Below are 27,192 nucleotides of genomic sequence, written 5' to 3'. Positions count from 1 at the left end.
AAGCGGCTTCTAGCTGGAATTCTCTTCCTTCTTTTTTAAAGACATACGGAATATTATTCTGAATTTCAGAAATTACTAAAGACTTTTCTTTTCAGAAAATATGTTCCATAATTTATAGATATAGTAACTCAGCTCGTAAATTTTTTTAACTATTTTGTATAATTATCTGGACTATGCTCCTTTTCTTGATGTTATCCGATTAGAACTTGTTGGTTGTAGTGGGCTATAATAAGATCTTAATGTAATGTAATAATGTTTTGTTGGCAGATAAGTGTAGCATTTGAACATTATTATATATGCTTCGCTTGTACACTAATTTAATATTGGTTAACTGAGGGGCCCTTTTACACTAGTGCTGCTGGCACTAGTCCCACCCCGAGTGCACTCCATTTCCAGGGGAAAAAGAAAACCCACGGAAATGGCTTGCGCAGCGTTAACACAGCAGTAATCGGGCATCATCGCACGCTGCCCGGTTTCCTTGGGGGGCCCTTATTGCCACCTCAATAGTAGCAGTAAGGACTCCCTGGCACATGGCCATGCAGTAAGAGTTCTCTTACCGCATGGCCATGTGTGCTGGGTTTTTTTTTTTTACCTGCTGCAGTAAAAAGGGTCCTGGCGCACAGGGAAAATGGTCCCCGTTGCCAGCACAGGGCCCTTTTTCGTGCAGCTTGGTAAAAGGGCCTCTTAGGGGCCCTTTTACAAAGGCATGCTGAAAAATGGCTTACGGTAGTGTAGGCATGGGTTTTGGGCACATGCTGATCCATTTTTTAGCGTGCTTGTAAAAAAGACTTTTTGGTGGGGGGGGGGGGGGGGGGGGGGGGGAGGGGGGGCAAAAATGGATGTGCGGCAAAATGAAAATTTCAGCATGTCCATTTTGGGCCTGAGACCTTACCACCAGCTATTGACCTAACGGTGAAGACTCACGCGGTAACCGGGCGGTAATGACCTATGCGCACCAAATATCACTTGGCGTGCATCTGTTACGTGGGCCCGAAAATAAAAAATATATATATAAGCACATAAGCACTGCCACACTGGGAAAAGACCAAAGGTCCATCAAGCCCTGCACTCTGTCTCTGACAGCAGCCAATCCAGGCCCCAAGAACCTGGCAAAAAACCCAAAATTTAATAATGATCAATGGACTTTTCCTTCAGAAATCTGTCCAGACCCCCTTTAAACTCAGCAAGGCCAGCTGCTGTCACTACTTTCTCTGGCAATGAGTTCCAGAGTCTAACTACACGCTGAGTAAAGAAAAACCTTCTCCGATTTGTTTTAAACCTACCACATTCTAATTTCATCTTGTGTCCCCTGGTTCTATTATTGTTAGAAAGCGTAAACAAACGCTTCACATCTGTCCGCTCTATCCCACTCATTATTTTGTAAACCTCTATCATATCACCTCTCAGCCGCCTTCTCTCCAGGCTAAAGAGTCCTAGTCGTCTTAACCTCTCCTCTTAGGGTAGTCGTCCCATCCCTTTTATCATTTTTGTCGCCCTTCTCTGCACCTTCTCCAATTCCTTTATATCTTTTTTGAGATGAGGCGACCAGAACTGAACACAATACTCCAGGTGCGGTCGCACCATGGAGCGATATAACGGCATTATAACATCCTCATGCTTGGTTTCCATCCCTTTTCTAATAATACTCAACATTCTTTTCGCCTTCTTAGCCGCCGCAGCACATTGAGCTGAAGATTTCATCGTCCTATCCACGATGACTCCCAGATCCCTTTCTCGGTCCGTAACTCCTAACGCAGAACCTTGCATAACATAGCTGTAATTCGGGTTCCTCCTTCCCATATGCATCACTTTGCACTTGCCAACGCTGAACTTCATCTGCCATTTGGACGCCCAATCCCCCAGTCTCACGAGGTCTTCTTGTAATTTTTCACACTCCTCCCGCGACGAGATGACCCTGGATAATTTTGTGTCATCTGCGAATTTAATTACCTCACTAGTTACTCCCATCTCGAGGTCATTTATAAATATGTTAAAAAGCACGTATTTGACGCGCACAAAAAAGGAAATTACCACAAGAGCCACGCTGTAGTCAGGCGGTAATTCCATTTTGGCACGCGTAGACGCTTACATAGCTTAGTAAAAGGACCCCTTAGTGCTTTGGTGATAAAGGCAATGGAGACAAATGAGCTTTAGTTCTGTATTTATAAGGAATACAGCAAAATGCAACACTTGAATCTTGGAGGGAAATGAAACACCTTGTACTCATTGTATTCAAAATGTTCTTTGTATTTTTGTTGAAAAATGGGAAATAAAATATAAGTTAAAAAAAATAAATGCAGTTTCACCACAAGTAGAAGGTTGAGAGGAGATGAGAAACAAATCCATTTTTCCATTCTATTTTAAAAAGAACAGACTGACAAAAAGGAGCTGTTTGACAAATCAAACCAAATGGTGAGTCATAGCATCTTCCACTCATTCTTTTACCTACTTGTCAGAGGTCCAGCCACCAAATGAGTTTTGCTTTCCAAGTTACAAATAGTAGCTCCTTCTTTACATGATGGAAAAGGAACAGAGCATGCAACACTGAAGAACTAAAAATAGAATGTAATTTACTCCTGTATTGTGCAACATACAAAAATATAAGATGTACATTTTCCCAAGGCACAGGGAATATTTTCCACAAAAGAATGGACAAAAAACAGGCAAAACAGCAACTACCAAGGCCTGATGCATTATATCCTCCAACAAGTCTAGAAATGTAATATGAACAGAGATTTATTTATTACATCTGTATCCCACATTTTCCCACCTATTTACAGGCTCAATGTGGCTTACATAGTACTGTAAAGGCGATCACCAATATCGGTATGAACAAATACAGAGTAATGTTTTGGTAGAGTAAAGTTCATGGGAATCGCAAGGATGAACAGTTTAGTTATGTCCAGTATGAGCTTTGGTTTCGTTGTGTTGCTGGGTTAAGGCATTTAAGTTGGATCGTTAGGGTATGCCTTTTTGAACAGGTTAGTTTTCAGTAATTTTCAGTAGCCTGCCTGGTAACCAATAAGTTAATTAGACTTCAAGATCTGATGTCACCTGATTGAATTGACCCAACCCCTATTCCCCTGGGTAATGAAAGGGCCTGCTGCAGTCTGACCACTGTCTCCATTGAATTGAAGTAGGGTCAAAGTAGAACAGCATACAAGTGTTGTTCTGCCAAAGAGGGTGACATTTAAATGTATCTGTTAATTTCCTTTCCATTTGTTTATTTGAGTCATTTATTATACCGCACATTCGGAAACCATCATGGCAGTGTCCAAATAAAAAAAAAAAAAAAAAGACTAAGAATATTGTTTAATACATGGTAATCACACAGACCTACTCACATCACATAATAATCTTAGAACAGTCAAAAAATAAAAGGAAGGGGAATTGATGTATAACAATGAAAAATCACCATAAACACTGTCAGTGGGCACACAAGGAAAACGGGAGAACAATAATCAACTTTGTTCCTCTATCTGTCATACGGGAAAAAGCCATTCAGCCACTAGATCTGATCTGGGAATGCCAGAGTAAAGAACCAGATTTTGAGAGCAATCTTGAATTTCTTAAGAGACATCTGAATTCCAAGGTCAAGGGTAAATAGGCAATTCCAAAGAGCTAGGGCCATGCAACAAAAGGCTGCATCACATGAAGAAGACACGGAAAACTTACTGAGTGAAGGAACTGATAACAGATTAGTGCTGAAGGTGCGTAAATTCCGTGAGCCCATCAGGGACAGTGCAAGTACCTGAATAGTCCTATGTAAACCGCCTTGATTTGTGCTTCAAAAGAGGTGGTATATCAAAAATTGAGAAAGAAGAGAAGAAGGGCTGGCCAACGTGAAGCACCATATGGGTAAGGAACAGAATTTTTGAGTTCAACCTTTTATTAGAAAATTTAAGCAGCAACAAATAACACATAATGTAACAAATAACAGTGAGCACAGAAATCGCAAATTAACATTACAAGTGAGCAATGAAAACATTAAACAAAATAGGAACTAAGATTGACCCTCGAGGGACTTCACATGATAAAAGGCAGGATTTGGAAAGATTACTTTCCATCTGCTTGCAGTTGGGACATAATCCACTTGGTCTGGACTGGTATGGACGATAAGGAAGATTCTTTGAGTACCCCAACAAGGAGTATATGTTTCCCGATTTGTTCTCTGTTAAAGATCCAGATCTCGAGTGCACACAACTTATGCTTTTACTAATAAGTACATATTGACAAATGGTCCTATATTTAAAAGGCTTTATATATTTAGCAGCAGCCACCAAATGTATAAACAGGGTGCTGCTGAAAATTCATACACTACCTAGATATTGGTGGGGTACAGTGAGGGTGGTATGTGGATGTTCCACGTAAGTCTACAGATAGCTGGCAGTATACAGCCACTATCCATATAGCTATGCAAATAAATTTAGCCCAGCAAAAAAGAATGTCCTAAATTTATCCATACAGCTACATGAATAATGATTGAATATTGCTGGCTATCTGTACAGCAGTATGGGTCAGCACTGTTTAAGTATATTCAGTGCTGCTGCTTCTGTGGACATATGTAAAATATTTAGACCCTGTGGCCAGCATTTGAAAAATAGCCCCAAAGTATTTACTCTTTTTTTTTTTTTGCATCACAAGTTGCAGTGGTAATTGAAAATAGCTTCTTGCACTGGTACCAATTTATTTTTCCTTTTGTACATTAGTTTATGCCTCAGTTCACAAAACAGAACAGTTTAATGCATAGCAAGTATTTCCAGTTCTATGAGTATTGGAGCAACTGAACCACCACATCCCAAGCATATAAAGCTATGCAACATTAGGATTTCAAAATTCTGCTTCATATATAGATTTGAGGAGGAGGAGGAGGAAGAAATATGGAAGAAAGTTGAACGTGAAAGATGAATATAGGGCAGGAAGTGAAGGAGGAGGAAAAAAAACAGTGAATAGACAGGAGGCTCTGCTAACAGAGTTCAGAGCACAGAAAAGCAGAGACAGGGAACGAGATGATTAGAAAGATAAAATCACCAGACAACAAAAGGTAAGAAATGATTTTATTTTTAGTTTAGTAATTGAAATTTGTCAGTTTTGAGAATTTACATCTGCTATCTATATATTGCACTGTACAGGAAGAAATGTGAGGGGGCGCTTTATGCAATCAACCTTGCGATTAAAAATTTTAATCTGTGTATAGCCAATTCTGAATACTTACAATTTCTATGGATTCATCGGCAGCAAGGTCCTCCACTACTACGTCTTCATTAACAGGAAGTGGAAGCCCATCCTGATCCTGTGAATAAATTTTTATTTAATAAGCAATTTTTTCAACAATCATGATATGAAAAACAAACATATACCCATATGTAGTACCACATTCTCTTTTTATTCATGCGGAGCTCTTTTTAGCTCACTACAAGCATGACATGTATGTAGACTGTTAATGGTAGTACAAGAGACTTGCAACCCATGTATGAAGATTTTTTTTTTAAGATATTTGTTTTTTTCTTCACTAAAATGATGATATCAAGAAGTAACTGATATGTCAGTTTTACAAAACAATTATGCATCAGTTTCAATTGAAACTGATGCATAATTGTTTTGTAAAACTGACATATCAGTTACTTCTTGATATCATCATTTTCAAAATAAAAGGCATACGTGTTTTAATTTAAATAAAATAAGACAATTAGGGTAAAGGAAATCCCCTACATGTATGGAGAAAAAAGTAAGGTAAGGCATACCTAGTAACAGAGGAGTCATAACTGCACCATGAATATTTCATCAGATTGGGGTCTCTTGGAAGCAGTGATAGACAAGGTAAAATATGATTCCGATTTATTGGGATGCATTTAAGAACACTTTTTCATCGCCCTGTCCAAATTCCACATATATGTTCCTTCTTGTTCTTCAAAAATACCTCTCCAATTGTCATGGCTGCAGGACTGGTTTTGTGAAATGCCTTGCCCCAATCTTTACATTTCTTACCATTTTTAGCATCCTTTCAAAAATAATGGATGCTAAATAATGGATCTTTTTATGGTTAAATCTGTTTATATCAAGTAAGTACAGAGCAATACAAAAAAACTGAATCATGTATCCAAGATTTTAACATGTGTTTTTATACCCCCTCCCCAACCCCCAAAACAATAACACCCAACTATGCAGAAAAAAAAGCACAGGGCCGCTCCAAATTGTTGTCCATCACCCCCACACCAGAAAGAAAAAAAAAAGGAAGTAGAACTCATCGAGATCTCTGTAAACCCCTAAAGAGTATTCAAAATCCCACTTTGGGCGTGTGGTGAAAGGGACTGTATACAAGAGTACCACATCTTGAGAAAGGCTTTCTTTTGCCTTGGGGCAATTGAGCTGCATTCCTCTCCCACAGCATTAATGAATAAAATTTATTAAGCCAAGTCCAAAATGAGGGGGGATTCGCCACCATCCACATTCCTAGAATCACACTTTTTCGTACAATGCTAGCTTTACAAAGAAATTGAAGGGCTCCCCTGCCGTGCAACATAAAAGACTCACAGCAATCTAACAGAAACCCTATTGGAAAAGGAAGGAATACGGTATAGGTGATAGTAAGATGAGATCCAAAACACCTGCATCCGTGAGCAAGACCAAAAGGCGTGAAAAAATGAATGAACCTCAAGATGACATTTCTGGCACATGGCACATTCCAAGTGAATGATACGAAGTTGACACTCCCTATAGTCTGCATTAATAGTAATAGTGGGAATTCTAGTGAATAATGAAAGTAAATTCACTGTGACTGGTGACCTATGTAAATCCTTGGACCACCTAACAGTGAGTGTTGACTAGTCTCATGGAGGGAATAATCGTAATAAAAGTTTGTGTAATGTGGAGATCAATAAATGGTCCTCTCTGGCCATGGCAATAAACTTGTGAAATTTCAGACAGTGAGATGTAGTAAAGTTCTCAGGTCCCAAAAAAAGAGACGTAATGGTCCAGCTGTCTGTATGCAAAAACATCTTGTATAAAACTTAATGTCCCATCACCCAAATAGTTCAAAGGTTTCAAATGATCGCCTGCCCCAAGCACATGACATAATAGATGAATTCCAAATGTATTCCAGTGATGAAAGATTCTATTATCCAGTTCTGGCGTAAAGTTCACATTGCCATTCATGGAAAGAAGATTTGATACCTCAAAAGAAAGCCCCAAACAATGTGTAAGTTCCCTCCATACAGCATGCAAAGGACAAAGAAGAATACTATATTTGACACATGGGAAGCTTAGTAACAGGCATATGTAATAAATAGAGTAAATGCCATGGATGGAAACAATTTTGCTCAAATGTGTATAATCCTATCCATCATCCAGTCTGCCACATATCGAAATAAACAGGCCTGATTATATTTTTTTAAATCCAGTAATCCCAACCCACCTGATTTCCAAGATCCAATTAAAAATCGAAACTGTAATTTAGGCTTTACTCCCCACCCCCAACAAAATTTCATCAACAATCGCTGTAAAGCTTTGAGATCCTTTTTCAAAAGTTTTAAAGGCAACATCTGGAGTGCATATAACCATCTAGGGATCGACACCATATAGAATAAATGAATTCTGCCATGAAGGCTAAGAGGATGATGCCTCCAGGCTGCCGGAGTATCTGCAGTAGATCGCAGCAGTTTACCCACATTAAACGATAAAGTTGTGCAGTAGAAATCGTTAAATGTATACCCAGGTACTGAAAGGAACCAGATGCCAGGTAACGTCAATGGGAAGTTACCTGGCCAGTTCAGATGAAGCTGTGTGTGAGAGGTCAGTGCTAACGATTTTGAAAAGTTAAGTTTGAAGCCCGAATTATCTCCAGATTCCTGAAATGTTTCCATAAGAGTAGGGAGAGACTGTAAAGGATTAATGATATGAACCAAAAGATCATCCTCAAAAGTGGAAATCTTAAAACAAGCCTTACTAATGGGGACTCCATAAATTTCTGGGTAGCTTTGAATTTTCGTAATTAAGGAGTCTAGGGTTAATACAAATAATAAAGTTGAAAGGGGACAACCCTAACGGGTACCTCTATGTATGGGCAATGGAGATGAATCAAATCTATTAACACAAAGGGTAGCTTGTGGGTTGGAATATAAAACTTTTATTGCAGATAAAAAGAAGCCCGGAAACCCATAGGCCTCCAGGATGGAAAACAAAGTCTCAGATCACCCGATCAAATGCCTTTCTGCATCAAAGCTTACCTGCACCTGTTCCAATGAAACTAAAATCACTCTGATATTTTTAGTCACTCTACGAACAAAGCCCACCTGAGCCTCATCAACTAAAGAAAGAAGAATCTTGGCCATTCGATTTGATAATATCTTAGCCAATAATTTCAGATCAAAATTCAACAAAGAGATAGGTCGCTAAGAAGAGGGCAGTAAAGGATTTCTACTAGGCTTGGGCAAGACAATCATCTGAGCCATTTGTAAAGAATCAAGCAATAGCAGGGAGTCTAAAATTACAGTGAAATGTGCAACTAAATGTGGATCAATAAAGGTTGACAATAATTTACAAAATTAATCTCGTTAGCCATCTGGGTGTGTATGTGTGTGTGGGGGGGGGGGGTAACCTTAGGCAAATCAAGGTTCTCCAAATACACAGAACCTGGCAAAGAGTCAGTTGCACTATAAAGTGTGGCAAAATAATCACAAAAAATTTTAGCAATCATGGCATCAGAGCTGGTTAAAGAACCATTAGCCTATTTAAGTTGTAACACTTTTTAGGCCCTGCCTGAGAATGGATCAGAGACATAAGTTTGCCACTCTTATTGCCAAAGAGATAAAGCTGATATTTATAGTAATTAATGGATTTAAGCACTCTTTGATGCAAAAGCTCATTCTGTCTCTGTAAAGTTTGCAATATTTTTTTACGTTTAATGGTTTTTCCCTTGCACTACAACCGTAAAATGGTAGATTTTCTATTTTTAGTACTAATGACCATGTGGCAATTTTGCATAGCTTGTTGCTATTTAAAAAAAATAAGTGCTCATGTAGTAATCACAACCCATTTTGTAGGCAGTAAGGTTTCACACAGTATTCATGTGCTAATCATTTAGCATGCGCTAAGGTAGATGTACTAACTGATTACAGTGGAAACATCCACTCTTCCCTTCCCTAACATGCCCCTTTAAAAAAATTACTTTTTAACATACAGTTAGCTTATGAACATTTGGCAGTTACCACATAACGCATGTGTATATCCTGCGGTACGTCAATTTAAGCTGCATTAGGCACATGTTGGCACCTAACACAGCTTAGTAAAAGGGGCCCCTAAATGTCCCATTAGCAGGAAAAAATAACGCTGAATTTTATTCACAAGGTAGATGAATAAGCCCATGAGATTTCCTGTGGGTGAGTGGCCTCCTTCAAATGAGATAGACAGAAACCTTGAACTCCACAGATGGCTTTAAAAAAGATAACTACACTTCTAAGGTGCACTTTTACTAAAACTTAGCATGTGCTAATAGAATTAGCAAGCACTAAAGGCTAAGAAGCCCATTTTATACCTTTGGACTTCTTAGCATTTAGCATTATAGCAGCTCATCGCATTTATTTAATGAGTTTATTTAAACTTTCATGCATAGTTGACTACATGTAAAAGTTTACTACACAGATGGCCCAAAATTTGCAAATCTTTTTCACATGCGGGCCCTACGTGTATTAAAATTCACAAAAGCTCTAATACTGGCATTTTTTTCATGTTTCTGATCATTTTACATATTTTAGCATAAGTAGGCTTCCATCTGCAAAAAAAAGTTTGCAGTTTAATGCATCAGCACTTATGCTAGAAACATTTTTAATTGGAAAAAGTCCAGTGCTAAAAACCCCTAATCATCCAGACCTGTCCATTGCTGGACAATTAATTTGGTCAATCAGAACCTTGGGAAACAAGGTAAAGGTTATTAATTTCCTATATGGTTTCTTTTCACATTTGAGATTTTGTTCACTTCATTGAAGAGCATTATCTGAGAAAACTGTATGAATGCACTTGGATATACTGTCGTGATTATAATTACAAAATAATATTTGCTAACTACTGCTGTTTTCGATTATTTTAGCTCTCAGTTTAGTTAATTTAATTTAATTATAACCTTGGGATCATTAGAATCCCAAGTTATACTATTTTTGCTTACTTAATGAAATTTATTCCACAGAACAGACTTTTTTCATACGTAGCATGGGACATATTTAACTAATGATTGTAAGCCACAGTGTACTGTAGCACAGTTTGTTGCAAATTGCAGTGAAGGAAAAATAGGGATTATGTAAGTAGGGTTTCTTAAAATTCCATTCAACAATTAAATTATCTTTTCCTTTATAAGGCTTTCCCCACTTCAGTCACTAATCAGAAATGCCAACGTAGCTCTATGAAACAAAATGATCAAAAATAAAGAGATGTGATAACAAAAACCTATCCTGGAAGAAGAGCCAAAGGCATATCTGAAGAAAGGTTTTTCAACTGGAGTTTTGTAGAAGCCAATGGTTTTGTGGCTATCCCTCTAGGATTCTGCACAATTTTACATAAATTGTTACAGTGGAGGAGAGATTGTTTAAGTATTTAATAACCTACGAATATAACAGGGTTCCTTAAGAACAACAAGGTTGAAACCCATTGAGCTGCATGTGATGTCCACAGTTCACTGCTACTGGCTCAAGGCAGTAACCTGGTAATGCTTCATTTTACATTTAATCTAAATACAAAGGTTTTCATATAGTAATTCTATAATATGACAGGGCGTCTAGAATAAGAAGGTAAGCATGCACCTATTTCAAGCCTATTCTATAAAAAAAAAAGTAGGTGGTTATTTTTCTTTATACAATATTAGCACAAGTGGCAGAAAATGTGCTTACATTTAAGGTGTAATCACTTACACCAGCCCTATAGTTACTACTACTACTATTTAGTATTTCTATAGCGCTACAAGGCATACGCAGCGCTGCACAAACATAGAAGAAAGACAGTCCCTGCTCAAAGAGCTTACAATCTAATAGTTGATTTAGGGAGAAGTAATCAAGTTGCGATAGGGAAATAACCTGCGTTATTAGCTCCTTAAAACGACTTAAAGAGATCTGCAGCAGGTTCGCTTGCCCTAAGGCAGCAATATTTAGGTCACCAAGGGTTACATAATAATAATAATAATTATTATTATTATTTGTTGCATTTGTATCCCACATTTTCCCATCTATTTGCAGGCTCAATGTGGTTTACATCGTACCGGAGGTGCGTTTGCAGTCTCCGGTGTTTACAAATACAGAGTGATGTTGAGATGAGATAAAGTACATGTGGGACAGCCACATAAGGTCATTGAACAGTGGGAGAGTTGTGTTTTGTGCATTTTGAATTCTAGTGTTATTGTGTTGCAGAGATCAGGCATTTCTTGGGTTGGTAGGGTATGACTTTTAAAAAGATAAGTTTTTAGTGTTCTCCAGAAGTGTAGGTGGTCGTACGAGGTTTTCATGGCTTTTGGTAATGCGTTCCACAATTAGGTGCTTATGTAGGAGAAGTTGGATGCGTAGGTTGATTTGTATTTGAGTCCTTTGCAGCTTGGGTAGTGCAGGTTTAGGTACGTTCGTGACGATTCGGATGTGTTTCTTGTAGGTAAGTTGATCAAGTCTATCATGTAACCCGGGGCTTCCCCTTAGATAATCTTCTGAGCCACTGTGCAGATCTTGAAAGCAATGTGTTCTTTAATTGGAAGCCAATGTAGTTTTTCGCGGAGGGGTTTTGCGCTATCGTATCGGGTTTTTCCAAAGATAAGTCTGGCTGCCGTATTCTGAGCGGTCTGGAGTCTCTTTAAGGTTTGTTCTCTACATCCCGCATAGATTCCATTGCGGTAGTCTAAATGGCTTAGTACCATTGATTGTATCAGATTGCAAAATGTTTCCCTCAGGAAGTATGGTTTCACACGTTTGAGTTTCCACATTGCGTGAAACATTTTCTTTGTTGTGATGAGATAGAAAACATGCAAATGCATGTAAAGCAGCTCATTAGTATGTAAAAACCAGAACATGACTTGTGGTGAACACTGGGTGCATGCTGCAAGTTGCGTTATGGCCATTAAATTATGGTAAAAATAACCCCAGCCAAAAGCTGCAGGTATTTTACTGTACCAAAAGCATCAGGGCTCAAAGCCGCAGCCCAGTGCTCTCCAGTCGTAGCTTAAGGAGGCTGGTGCCATCGCCCCTGAATCACATCCTCTCACCAGTACCCCCAATCACACTACCCACCATCATCTAGGGCCTACTAGCCCAGTATTTGGTGTCCCAGTGGTCCTAGAGCAGGAGCAATCCCCAGCTGCTCCTGCCCTGCCAGCACTGTCTCCAGCTACTATCACTAGGAATCATGTTTCCATATAAGCACTGCTTGTCCAAAAGCACTGTCCTTTTGGGATGCCTGGTCCAAGCAGTTATGAAACTGATATGCAGAGAAGACCAAGTCACTACTTTACTTCAATGGAAGGTGAATTCCAATAGGCCACTGAAGCCATCATGGCTCTAGTCTGATTTGTCTTTACTTTGGGATTAAAGGCCTGCTTGATCACAGCAAAACTGAATGCACTCTTCTAGCTACTTAAATGTTGTAAGGTGACATCTAGATAGTTCAGGCTGTATGATAAAATGTTGGGAAGAGTTACAATGCTTTTTTGTTCTTTTTAGACAGAACCCAAGGGCTCTTTTACAATCTAAGGAACTGAAAGAAATCTCGTTGAACTTGGAAGATGCACTGAGCCAAATTGACAAATTAAAGAGTAGTAAATCACCCAGACTGGATGGCATACATCCAAGGGTACTCAAAGAACTTAAGCATGAAATTGCTGATCTGCTGTTAGTGAAATTGTCTGTAGTATCTGAAGACTGGAGGGTGACCAAGGTGACACCGATTTATTTTAAAGGGTTCTAGGTGTGATCCTGGAAATTATAGACCGGTAAGCCTGACGTCTGTGCCCGGTAAAATAATGGAAACTATTATAAAGAATAAAATTACAGAACACAGACAAACATGGTTTAATGGGACACAGTCAACATGGGTTCAGCCAAGGGAAGTCTTGCCTCACCAATCTGCTTCATTTCTTTGAAGGCGTGAATAAGCATGTGGATAAAGGTGAGCCTGTTGATGTAGTTTATCTAGATTTTCAGAAAGCTTTTGATAAAGTTCCTCATGAAAGACTCCTGAGAAACTTAAAGTCATGAGATAGAAGGCAAGGTTTTGGTGTGGATTAGGAATTGGTTATTGGACAGAAAACAGAGGGTAGGGTTATATGGTAATTTCTCTCAATGGAGGAGGGTAAACAGTGGAGTGCCGCAGGAATTTGTACTGGGACTGGTGCTATTTAACATATTTATAAATGATATGGAAATTGGGACGAGTGAGTTGATCAAATTTATAGATGATACAAAAATATTCAAGGTTGTTGAAACACGTGCGGACTGTGAAATACTGCAGGAAGACCTTAGGAAATTGGAAGACTGGGCATCCAAATGGCAGATGAAATTTAATATGGACAAATGCAAGGTGATGTACATTGGAAAGAATAATCTGAATCATAATTACCTGATGCTAGGGTCCACCTTGGGGGTCAGCACTGAAAAAGAAAATCTGGATGTCGTTGTAGATAATACACAAATCTTCTGTTCAGTGTGTGGCGGCGGCCAAAAAAGCAAACAGGATGCTAAGAATTATTAAGAAAGGGATGATGAATAAGACCGAAAATACTATAATGCCTTTGTATTGCTTCATGGAGCGTCCGCACCTTGAGTATTGCGCATTCAGGTCTGTTCGCTGTATCTCAAAAAAGATATAGCAGAATTAGAAAAGGTTCAAAGAAGAGCGACCAAAATGATAAAGGGAATGGAATTCCTCTCATATGAGGAAAGGATAAAGAGGTTAGGGCTCTTCAGCTTGGAAAAGAGATGGATGAAGGGAGATATGATTGAGGTTTACAAAATGCTGAATGATAAATAAATTGATTTTTTACTCATTCCAAAAGTACAAAGACTAGGGGACACTCGAGGAAGTTACATGGAAATACTTTAAAAACATATAGGAGGAAATATTTTTTCACTCAACAAATAGTTAAGCTCTGGAACTCTTTGCCAGAGGATGTGGTAACAGCAGTTAGTGTAGCTGGGTTTAAAAAAAGGTTTGGACAAATTCCTGGAGGAAAAGTCCATAGTCTGCTATTGAGACAGACATGGGAAGCAACTGCTTACCCTGGGATTTGTAGTATGGAGTGTTGCCATGATTTGGGTTTTTGAAAGGTACTTGTGACTTGGCTTGGCCACTGTTTGAAAAACAGGATACTGGGCTAGATGGACCATTGGTCTGACCCAGTATGGCTACACTTATGTTCTTTGTAAATCATGAAGAGCCTTTTTCTCCTGGTATGTATGTGGTTTAGGGCAAAACTACTAACTGGTTGAAGTGGGAAACTGATACCAGTTTGGTAGAAACGTTTGATGGGTTCTCAGCACTCCTTTATTTAGAAGTAAATATGACACCAGCACATGCAGCTCACTGGAACCTTCTATTCGATGCTGGAACTATTAAAACCACTACTGTTAACAAAAGGTGTTTTAATGATGAAGATTCCATGGGCTCAAAGGGTGGCTTCATCAACTGATATAGGACTACATTCTAATTCGATGGTATGGGTAGCTTCGGAATAGACACTTTTGTATAAATAAGTCCTTTCATAGACTTGGAGACAACAAATATAAGAAGATAAAAGAGAATTATCAATCATATCATGGCAGGCTAATATGGCATTGAGGTGTCTCTTGATTTGAAAATGTTTCAAGTTCTTTTTAGGACAGCTGGAAAGACCTTTCCAGAGAGGATTAGTAGAAAATCTGAAAGGGTTCCGCTACTTTTATGCACGCCATACAGCAAGTCTTTTCCACTTCATTGTAAATGACTTTCTAACTGAGAATATTATTTGTTGCATTTGGACTGGAAAAGCAAGTGCTCAGCATGCAAGCTCTTAAGGCTAAAGACTACAGAATGATATGAAACAGGTTTCTTCGATTCTCTGCTGTCTGGTTGCTGCTTTGCCATTTGTGAGACTTATCTGCATCAGGTTCAGTGATTTCCATATTTCTGCTGTCTGGTTGCTGGGCTTACTATTTGCGATTTTCACTGTGTCAAGGAGTTCGGGGCATGGGAGGAAGCTCTGCCCACTGTTAGCTGAACACCATGAAAATTTCATCAAGGCACCTAGCGGTGTGCCCCTTTACGCAGCAACTGGTGCAGAGACTGGTATTTGGAAGTCTTTTGCTGAATCTGGAGTACTGGAGTGACTGGCTTGGAACTCAGTTATCCTGGAAGTATGCGTCCAGAATGTTCGCTGCTCTTATTACGAATGGTATGTATTCTTTCCGATCCAATATTATAGTTCTTTCTTTTCTGTTTCTTCTAATTTCTGCTATTAGAATTGTGAACCATTTTGCCTTGCTTGCCAGTTAAAGCAGTATAGAAAGCATGAAATAAATAAATAAATAGTGTATAATCATAGTTTGATGTTTTGAAGACAACTTGACATAAAAATTGGGAAAAATGCAATATTTGATAATTGTATTATTAGGTCTGCTGATTTGTAGCAGAGGGAATTGGGCAAAAAGAACAGGTGGTATTATTACTTTTCCAATCCTAGTCCATTTAACATATTACTTAGGATATAAAGGAAATACATGTAGATTTGTCAATAATGCTAATTTAATAGATTAACTTAAAATTTCTTGCTGCATAAATTTCCAGAGGGAAGAATAGTAGGAAGACTAAGGAAAATAGGGAAAAGGGTAGAAATTATTCCCAAAGGTGCTATCTAAGGTTATACTTCTATCCCATGTTTTTATACTACTACTAGATCCATCTCTGTCTTATCAAGCTGCTTCAATCTGGAATTATCTTCCTACCTCAGTTCAGGTATTGCATGATTATCTAAGGTTCAGAAAACAATTAAGAGCTTTTCTTTTTAGTAAATATGTGGGTTGATTTCTCTAGTTAGTGTTGCTAAAGCTGTAATTCCTGAATTGTGTTTTGGCCTCTTGTTTTTTGTGATCCGCATGGAACCGTATAGGCTTTTGCGGAATATAAAACTAATGTATAGTGTAGCAGTGTAGAGTCCGAGTCATCAGACGCAGGAACATGTTTAATCTTACTGGGGTTTTTTCCCCCCAATAGTTTTAGGAGAGGAGAGAACCACATCTGTCTGGCACCAACAGGATTTATGGAGCCCTTCTCCCTCTGAACAAGGTTCTGGAGGACATACTGTAATTTTTCTCTGTCATGTATGGAAGGTGTCTTCCATACATGAAGCATCAGCTAGCTTCCGGTGTACATCCTCCTTTAGACTCAAGGACCTTGGCCAGGCTAGCCTAATTCCTTCTCCCGGAGAAACTGATGTCCTTGAAATTTCAGAGGTAGGGGACAGAGGAAGGGATTTAATACGCCACCTTTCTGTGATTACAATCAAACAGGTTTACATATATATGTGAGGAGCAAATTAGAGTTTTTCTTTGCTCTTCTAAATCCATGAGGTGAGCTTGAAGCTTTTCTTTGTAATAGTTGTTTTTTGTAGACAGCAGGAATGATCAGGGTCACTAATGAGCAATGCTGTTACATGTGATCAGAACAGATCTCCCAGTTTTGTTATGAACAAATAGGTGCTTCCCCTAAGTGAAGCACCTATTTGGAGGAGTGGCCTAGTGGTTAGGGTGGTGGACTTTGGTCCTGGGGAACTGAGTTCGATTCCCACTTCAGGCACAGGCAGCTCCTTGTGACTCTGGGCAAGTCACTTAACCCTCCATTGCCCCACGTAAGCCGCATTGAGCCTGCCATGAGTGGGAAAGCGCGGGGTACAAATATAACAAAAAAAAAGTACTAAACTAAAATATCAGAAGATCAGAGCCACTGCAACTGCTGTGACTCACTTGAAATCTACCTGCTGTAAAGCAGAAACTTGGTCCTTGCTTCATACATTTACCATTTACTAATTCTTATTGTGGGCTGGACCAAGCAACAGTGTTTTGGATCAAGCTCTACTGGCCAATCTGCCTCTGTGATAATGCAATTCTCACACCTTTTCTGATGTGTGGGCTGCTTCTGAACAATGGATAATATATAAAACGATGAGCAGCCCTGACTGCCCTGTGTGCCTGACTAATTCCTGCTTGTCGATGGAAAAATCATTGCTGCTCACCGTAATGGATGTTTTCTGTAGACAGCAGAATTGATCGGGCACAGAATCCCTCTCACCTCCTCAAGAACTGAGTTAATTCTTGAGCTATGGAACTAACTGAGGGAACTGCACATGCTCAGAATTTACAGTAAGTCCTGAACTCCTTGAGTGCTATTCCATTCCAGCAACTTGCAATGACGTCACCCACTTCTGTGCCTGACTCAATCCTGTTTACTGATGGAAAAATGCTTATGACTACTTTGTATAGATGTACTGATTGCTAGTTTTCTTTAAAAAAAAAATTAGTTGCAAAGTGCTTGCAAACAAAAGTGCAAAAGCATCTTGAAGTGCCACGGGCTATTCAAAACTGCCCCCTGCCCAGAAAGTCATCTCATTGGGCAGTATATCAAAGACTAAATAAACTCAAAACTTGAAAATGTCATCACCTTTCTCTTCTGAAATCTGCATACAGTTCATATTGTAAATAATGTTCGACTTATCTTTCTCTCTGTTATGCCATCACACTGCAATTCAAACCGATGTGGCCAGCCTTAGAGATTTAAAGTCGAGTTCCTAGTGTTATGGAAAACAACACATCCCAATGGACAGCTGGGAAATGTTTTAAGAGTATTGCTGATCTGGTAGTATAAAATATCCTAAATCACATACTGACACAGAACACATACTGGATCAGAAGTACTACTTATACTAATAATATTTAGTTAATTCACACCATCAGTTTTGGGAAAAATCATTTTGGTGGTAATTTTATAAGGATTTTTAATGTGTAGACATGAACAGTAGACAAAAGAAGGCAAAAATCTCCACAGATGGAAACAATCCAAGCAAGGTAAAGAGTCACTTAAACTGCCTTCAAAACTTACATCACAAAATTCTACACACATCACAGCAAAACCGCAATGATGTATTGTGATACTCTATAGGAGCACTAAGGACTGTGAACCAGAATTTTGTGAAATAAGTTTTGAAGACAATTTAAGTGACCACCGATGCAGGCATATCCTTATGCCGAAACACAGCTGTGTTGGGTCATAGAACTGATGCTGGTAATTCTGGTTCTTATTCTCTTTTGAGGACTCCACTTCTTTGTCTTGCTTTTTCATGTGTAAACCTTGTGGTAGATGAGTAAAAGGCTTCATATAAAATTACCACATGCATAGAAGTATGCATGGTGACAAAGTCGTGTATTTGTACACGAACTACATACATACATACAGGTGTGTGTGGGGGTGGAGTTCGGGTGGAGTAGCAAAGTGAACACGCGGGTTATAAAATATGTATCTATGTACATACTTGAGCCTTACACTTTCAAACCAGTTCCCAAGCAGATGTAAAATGCACAAAACTGCACTTAAGCAGCAATTTCAGCAGAGTTTCTGAGCTTATTTTACACACAGATACCAACGTGTCTTTATAAAACAGCCTCAAAACAGGAGCATAATTGGCTTCCCAACCTAGGCAGCTTGTGATAACTTACCTTTTTTTTATGAACTGTCTTAAAACATCTGCTTTTTTTCTGTACACAAAATGCCTTTGTGAGGGGCAGCACCCTCACACTAAATAAGGTTTGCACTTTGCACTCTTCATTGACAGTTAGTGAATGCACTTTCTGGTTCAGTACTTAAACAAGTGTGAATCTGACTTATTATTTTGATTAATCTATAAAAATCAAAATCCATCTTACCTCACCAGAAGATTCTGAATTGGAAGGCAATGGATAGGGTATGACGGCCATTTGGTTGACTGCATCCTTATTTCTGTGAAATTTTAAAATGCAAAGAATCACTACATAATATGGTAAAATGCGGAACTTCACCTTCCCAATTGCAAGGGTCTCAAATACAAAACCTACTACGCATCCAACTTCTCCGTTATAGGCAGCCAACTCTGGAACGCCATACCAAGATACATCCGAACAACCAACGAATATCTACCCTTCCAAAAACTGCTGAAAACATACCTCTTCAAACAAGCCTATCCAAACGACCCAACTTAATTCACGAACCTAATCCACACCAATAACATTAACCATAACTCAATCCTTCCCCCCACATCTCTTCCTCTTATCCTTCTCTATACAATTGTGTTATCTCTGGGATACTTTGTACCCATACATTGTGTTATCTCTGGGATACTTTGTACCCATACATTGTGTTATCTCTGGGATACTTTGTACCCATACATTGTAAGCCGCACTGAACCTGCTATCGAGCGGGAAAGAGCGGGGTATAAATGCTACAAATAAATAAATAAATAAACTGCTTTAAGTTAAGAGAATTAACTAATCCACTCTGCATGAAGCAGCTGGTTTTTAAAGCTACCTAATTGGCTGAGTTAATTGGCAAGATCCCTTCAGATGAATTAAGCATGCAAGTCTAGACGTCCAGCTTATCATTCATAGAGAAAGGAGGATATAGAGTATTGTTCTTCAGGATGACAGAAAACTGCAAATGGAATCACTTTCCACATGCGAAGACCTGTGAATTTATTCAGTCTAAGCAAACTTTTAATTCAATCAAAATCCTTTATTTAGTAACTAGGTCTTATTGCATAAACTGGGACTTTGCAGTAAAATAACTTGTGTCAAAAAACTGGTAGCATACATTAGTAACTATACCTGTCAATCTTGTTTGATCTTCTGGTCTCTTAAATGATCCTATCTTTCCTATGCACCTTTAGGGCAAAGAGACAACCAGCATTGGCAAATGCTGAATCACGTAGGGGGGTCATACATTGATGAAGCTGAAAGCTGAAGAATGGTTCCAGCATGATGGAAATGGCCCTGATGTTATTCCTGTTCACAGTGGAGGCTTTCTACTTTCCAGCACAGATTGACCACAACAGTCATAAATGCATATAACCCACTCTAATTTCAAATGTGACCAGCTTTATTAGACTGTTACTAACAGACCCCCTCCATCAGTTACTGCAAACCCCCTAAATCTTGCCAAATTACAGATTTCTCCAATTACATTTAATCTTACCCCCCCCCCCCCCCCAAAAAAAAAAAAAAAAAAGTCTGAGCCATGAGCTGAGAACAGTCTCTTCTTGGTTTTTCAGCTGATGCTGAGAATCTGCACTGTTACTGGGGAACATGGTCAAAGCAGAAGGATTAAATCTTTTTTTTTTTTTTTTTTTTTTTTAAAGAGGGAGCAATTTTTTTTTCCATCTTATTTCCCTTGTTGGAAATGTACATTGTTCCAGGACTGGACCTTCATTTACTCCATAGACTGAACTCCTCAGCAAACACAAAATATCAGAACATATGTTGTAGTGATAAACCAGACCAATGTTTTCTTTGAAAAACATCTAAGATCAGAAGTCCTAATTATAATAGGCTACATAAACAAACAAAACATTTGTGGTCAAATGAGTACTTGTACTGAAATAACCCTTTCTCCCTGCCTTTTCACCCTCTTTTGGGCTCATTTTCAAAACAGAAAAACGTCTAAAAAGTGGCATAAAGCAGCATTTGGACGTTTTTCCTCACAAAAACATCCAAATTAGTATTTTCAAAACCTATTTTTTAGACATTTTTCTATGAGGTCCGTCAGAAGTGTGTCCAAATCTCAAGGGGGCGTGTCAGGCCAGGACTTGGGCGTTCCTAAGACTTAGATGTTTTTCAGCCATAATGGAACAAAACCAAACCATCCAGGACTAAAACTAAGACATTTTCAGCTAGACCTATTTTTCTAACGAATAAGGCACAAAAAGTTGCCCTAAATAACCAGATGACCACTGGAAGGAATCAGGGATGACCTTCCCTTATTCCCCTAGTAGTCACTAACCCCCTCCCACCCCCAAAAAATGTGATGAAAAACATTACTTGCCAGCCTCAGATGTTATATTCAGGTCCATTAGAACAGCATGCAGATTCCTGGAGTACTCTAGTGGTGGGTGAAGTGCACTGCAGACACATGGACCCAGGTTCCAACCAACCCCTACCTGTTACACTTGTGGAGGAAACTGTGAGCCCTCCAAAACTCACCAGAAACCCACTGTACCCACATATATGTACTCCCCCCCTTCACCTGTAAGGGCTGTGGTAGTGGTGTTCAGTTGGGGGTAGTGGGTTTTGGGGGGCTCAGCATGCAAGGTAAGGGAGCAATGGTGAGATGTGTACCTGGGAGCATTTTATGAAGTCCACTGCAGTGCCCCCTAGGGTGCCCTATTGCTTTCCTGGGATGTCAGGGGACCATTCTACTAAAAATACTGGCTCCTCCTACATCCTAATGGCTTGATTTTGCACGTTTTGCACTTGAGACGGTTTTTATAAACAGTATTTTCGAAAACAAAAGATAGAGGTTTTTCTTTTTTGAAAATGAGCTTCTTTCCTATTCAGAAAAATGTCTAAAGTCAGACTTAGTCATATCAAAAATGCACCTCCACATGCTGCTCCTCTGTCCAGACTCTCCCACCTCAATTTTCTTTTTACTCCATATTCCCCTCTCGTTTCCTTTTTGCCTTCTCCTCCCTCTTTTCTTATCCCTCCTTGTCACCACAAGGACAACTATTTTTCTCTACAGTATTCTCAGAGAATACTACATTTATGCCTTCCCTGCTTTGCCATCGTTATGACCCTGAGTACAACCCAAGCATGTGATATGTCCATGTCCTCTGCAGATTTCTCTGATAGATGTCAGTTTTCATGCTCTCAAACCACTGTCTGTGGCTCCAATGCCCCCAACTTGTTAGCTTCTGTCTGTCCCGCATCTCCTCTATCTTCACCTAGACAACAATTATGAATACCAGCCACAACTTTGTCCTCTACCTCCCAGACCCCATACTGATCAGAAGGTTGATCTCATTGAAAGCCGCACTACTGCATTTGCAGCTAAATTAAAACCATCAAAAACCATGGGAACAGCATTATAGCCTAGGCCAGTGAACTCCTACCTTTTTCACTGCAAAGGACTGCAAAGCAGTCACGAGAAAGATCTAAGGGTCACCAAAAGATTTCAGGCTTACACATTTAAATTTTTTAAATAAAAAATAAAATGATTGTTCTTATCTTTGTTGTTTGGTGATTTTATCTTTCTAATCATGTTGTTCCTCCTTCACTCTCTGTCCTATATCCACCTTTCACATTCAAATTTCTTCAATTTTTCTTCCTCCTTCTCCTTCCATCTCTTCCCTTCCATCTATAGGCACAATCACCTCCTCTCTCTCTTCTCTTCCTTTCCCCTCCATGGGCACCATATCTTGCCTTTTCTCTCCCCTTCCCCTCCTCTGCATGAGCACCATCTACTCCCACCTCTCTTCCCTTCTCTTCCTTTGCTCTGCATGGACACCATCTCCATGGTCACCATTTCTTCCCTTCCCTCCATGGGCACCATCACCCCTCTTTGCTTTTTATATTCCCTATTTCCAGCAGCATCTGTTCCTCTACCCCCCCCCCTCCCCCGCCGCAACTCTCTCTTTTCCCCTCTTCCTCCGGGTACCTCTGCTTTCCTGGCAGCCTGGCAGTCCTGCGCCCCCTCCCCCAAGTCTGCATCCTTTCATTCTCAGCTCAGTCTACCTTCCTGTCTCAACCCTCCAAACTTGCCTTTAGCACTGCTGTGCTGAAGGCATGCTGGTTCTCTCACCCACCCGAAGTCTCTCTCTGTAGCATCCCGCCTCCTCTGAACTTCCTGTTTCTGGGCAGGATGCTAAAGAAAGAGGCTTTGGGTGGGTGAGAGAAGCAGCATGCCTTCAGTGCAGCAGTGCTAAAGGCAAGTTTGAAGAGCTGGGACGGACAGATAGGAAGAGTTGAGTGAGAGAGGATGAGGACCATGGGGGGAGGGGTGTAGACCATTTCTCTCGACTGGGGGGATGCAATGGAGGACTTCCCAGGCCATGTGTTGGAGACCACTAGCCTAGGCAATGCTGCAAAAAAAAGTCTTTAAAGGTGGGGGGGTCTTCTGTCTGACAATAAAACATTTAAAAGGCTGTAGTACCAGCAGTGGCCATTAGGTGCCAGTGTCATTTGTTAACATGATAGGATACTGCGACCTTGCAGTTACCAGCAGAATCAACTCCCGCAGATAGGAATTTGATTAATACTACTTCTTTCCTTAACTCTTTGGAAAATTTAATGTAATCCTGTTAAAGAAAACATCTATGTCTAGAAAATCTGAAGTAGCGGTACTAAACTGTAAACTATGTTGGAATGTTGCTTGTTTGAATGGTGATGTGAACATCCAAATGATTACCACCAGTATTAACACTTCTTTTTATGACATTAATCATTACAACTGAAAACACCCAGGATGTTTCAGACCTGTAATTATTTTAGTTCAGTTTTTCTATTGACAGTATGCCAAAGAATGCTCTGAGAGACCTCTCCATTTACACAAAAGATTTTGTATTAAAGTAAACCATCCAATTTCATTCTCATCTTACCTTATGAAAACAAGCTTGAGCTTGGAAGGGGAAGTCTTGATTATTGAAGATGCATTTTGGTGGCTTCTTCCGAAAAGTACCTGATTATTTATCTGTAAAAATGGTGACATTATAATTCACTGAAATACTACAAAACATTAAGACACAAAAAAATCCTATCCAGAATATATTAGCAGAATTCTGAAACACATGTGGCATTTAATGATTTGTATTGTTTTAAGGTCTTTTATTGTGCTTTTGACTTAATTGAAAATTTATCTGCATTAACTGTTTCCACGGTGGTGGAGTGAAATAAATATGAGTGCTTCTAGGTTAACCCTTACCTAAACCTTGACATGTACTATGTATATTAAAGCATGAACACTGCCTATGCAACTAAAAGTGCATCGTTAAGGCATATGACCAAAATAAAATTATGCATATTCACCCCTATATTAAAAATATAAGAAAATCTAAGACTCTTCACTCTACCACGACTTACAGTATAAGGGACAAAATAGACATAACAGAATTTTGGTCCCAGTTCCAAGTCAATTCACATTTATTTCTAGATAATCCAAGTAATGTTTCACAACTTTGGGTCACCTAGATAGGATTTTAGATAGAGTTGGGGAGGAGCCAGCTGTTTTGGTACATGTAGTTACCAATGACATAGGAAAATGTGGGAGAGAGGTTCTGAAAGCCAAATTTAGGCTCCTAGGTAGTAAGCTGAAATCCAGATCCTCCAGGGTGGCATTTTCAGAAATGCTCCCCGTTCCACACACGCAGGGTGCAACAGACAGGTAGAGCTCCGGCGTCTCAATGCGTAGATGAGAAGATGATGCAAGGTGGAGGGTTTTAGATTTGTTAGGAACTGTGCAACTTTCTGGAGAAGGGGGAGCCTAATCCGAAAGGATGGGTTCCACCTTAATTAGCGTAGGACCAGGCTGCTGGAATCAGCATTTAAAAAGGAGATAGAGCAGCTTTTAAACTAGAAACTGGGGGAAGGACGATAGTCACTCACAAACGCATGGTTTGGAATAAGCTATCCAAAAATACTAGGACTAGAGGGCATGAGTTGAAGCTACAGTGTGGTAAATTTAAAACGAATCGGAGAAAATTTTTCTTCACCCAACGTGTAATTAGACTCTGGAATTCGTTGCCGGAGAACGTGGTACGGGCGGTTAGCTTGACGGAGTTTAAAAAGGGGTTAGATAGATTCCTAAAGGACAAGTCCATAGACCGCTATTAAATGGACTTGGAAAAATTCCGCATTTTTAGGTATAACTTGTCTGGAATGTTTTTACGTTTGGGGAGCGTGCCAGGTGCCCTTGACCTGGATTGGCCACTGTCGGTGACAGGATGCTGGGCTAGATGGACCTTTGGTCTTTCCCAGTATGGCACTACTTATGTACTTATGTACTTATGATATTACCAAAACAGGGAAGAGAGGGCATCCCGATAGCGAGGTTGAAATAGAGAGCATAGTAGACCAGGTGTCTTTAAATAAAAAGCTGACAGATTTTCAAAATTACATATTATCACTGTCAACTGCTAAGCAAGATGTACGTAGGAACAACATAGTTTGAAACGTCTATACGCAAATGCCAGAAATCTAAGAAATAAAGTTAGAATATATTGTACTAAATGAAACAGACATAATAAGCATTTCTGAGACCTGGTGGAAGGAGGATAACCACTGTCATATTAGGATACAAATTATATCGCATTGATAGGTTGATCGAATTTGTGGAGGGGTAGCATTGTATGTTAAGGAAGGCCTTAAATCGAATAGACTAAAACTTCTACAGGACAAGAAACACATCTTGGAATCCCTATGGATTGACACTCCATGTGTAAAGGGGAAAAAGATAGTGAAAGGAGTATACTACTGTCCACCTGGCCAGGATGAAGAGACAGATGTAGAAATGTTATCAGAAATTAGGGAGGCTAACAAACTGGGAAACATGATAATAGTGGGTGATTTCAATTACCCCAATATTGACAGGATAAATGTAACATCGGTGCATGCTAGAGAGGTGAAATTTCTTGATGGAATCAAGGACTGCTTTATGGAGCAGCTGGTTCAGGAGCCAACAAGAGGAGGAAAAATCTAGACCTAGTCTTTAGTGAAGTGAATGATATGGTGCAGGAGGTAATGGTGCTTGGGCCTTTACAGTGATCATAACATTATAAGCTCTGGAGTAAGTACACACAGGAAATCCAATACATTAGCATTTAACTTTCAAAAAGGATACTATGATAAAATGAGAAGAACAGTGAAAAAAAGACTTAGAGGAGCAGCTGCAAGGGTCAAAAATTTACATCAAGCATGGATGCTATTCAAAAATACCATCCTGGATGCCCAGGCCAAATACATTCCGTGTATTAAAAAAGGAGGGAGGAAGACAAAATGTCAGCTGGCATGAAGGAAACAGTCAAAGCTAAAAGAAAATTATTCAGAACATGGAAGAAGGAGCAGACTGAAAATAATAGGAATCTGCATAAAGAATGGCAAGTCAAGTGCAATGTGCTGATAAGGAAGGCAAAGAGAGACTTTGAAAAGAAGATTGCGTTGGAGGCAAAAATGCATAGTAAATTATTTTTTAGGTATATTAAAAGCAAGAAGCCTGGTTGGACCGCTAGATGACCGAGGGGTAAAAGGGGCACTCAGGGAACACAAGGACACAGTGGAGAGATTAAATGAATTTGTTGCTTCGGTCTTCACCGAGAAAGATGTAGAAGAGATACCAGTGCCAGAAATGGTATTCAATACTGACGAGTCAGAGAAACTGAAATAAAGGTAATGGGCAATTTAACAAATTGAAGAGTAGCAAATCGCTAGGACTGGATGGTATACATCCCAGAGTATTGATAGAACCGAAAAATGAATTTGCAGAACTATTGTTAGTAATATATAATTTATCTTTAAAATCAAGTATGGTACTGGAAGATTGGCGGGTGGCCAATGTAACGCTGATTTTTAAAAAGGGTTCCAGAGGTGATCTGGGAAATTACAGACCAGTGAGCCTGACATCAGTGCCATGCAAAATGGTAGAGACTATTATAAAGAACAAAATTACAGACTAGAAATCCATACAATATGGTTTTAAAAGTATGAAGAAAACAAACAGTGAGGTTTTAAAAACAGTAAACAAATAAAGATAACATAACATTTGTTGTTTAAATCGTTGTCGAACAATGCAAAAATGGTTAAAAAGGAATGCCTTTAGAAATGTGCAAAATATTAGATAGTTGGTAATCCTTTCACTAGGGATGGTGTTCCAGCATTTTGAACCTGTATGTGAGAAATCTCTGTTCAATATGGATTTATATCTGATGTTTTTATAGTTAGGAAAACGTAGTATGAGATAGTTTCTTGACCTGGTAGACGTATTGAAGATAGGTAAATCTATAAGCTTTATCATGTAATCTGGGCTCATGCCATAGATAATTTTGTAGATGAATGTACATGTTTTAAAGATTATTCTGGCTTTGATTGGTAGCTAATGTAATTTAGTTAATAGTGGGGATGCCCAATCAAATTTTGAAGCTTTGCATAAGAGTCTAGCAGCAGTATTTAGGGTAGTTTGAAGTGTTTAAATGAG

The 27,192-nt window shown here is 39.3% G+C and overlaps 1 protein-coding gene across 2 annotated transcripts in view; it reads right to left on the bottom strand.

Annotated features, from left to right (window-relative positions):
• Positions 1 to 27,192, bottom strand: part of PATJ (PATJ crumbs cell polarity complex component) — a 429,677-nt gene that overhangs the window by 117,457 nt on the left and 285,028 nt on the right. For both annotated transcript variants that reach the window (XM_030205409.1, XM_030205410.1), the window contains exons 29-31: positions 23,606 to 23,697; positions 18,909 to 18,981; positions 5,216 to 5,293 (exon numbers count right to left, since the gene is read on the bottom strand). In XM_030205409.1, the coding sequence (XP_030061269.1) occupies positions 5,216 to 5,293; positions 18,909 to 18,981; positions 23,606 to 23,697 (243 nt within the window). The remainder of the gene's footprint in view (positions 1 to 5,215; positions 5,294 to 18,908; positions 18,982 to 23,605; positions 23,698 to 27,192) is intronic.

Source organism: Microcaecilia unicolor, chromosome 6, assembly GCF_901765095.1.
Source record: "Microcaecilia unicolor chromosome 6, aMicUni1.1, whole genome shotgun sequence".
In the NCBI taxonomy this organism is placed as follows: domain Eukaryota; kingdom Metazoa; phylum Chordata; class Amphibia; order Gymnophiona; family Siphonopidae; genus Microcaecilia; species Microcaecilia unicolor.
The sequence above is the reverse complement of the archived record's forward strand: the minus strand, read 5'-3'. Positions and strand labels throughout refer to the sequence as shown.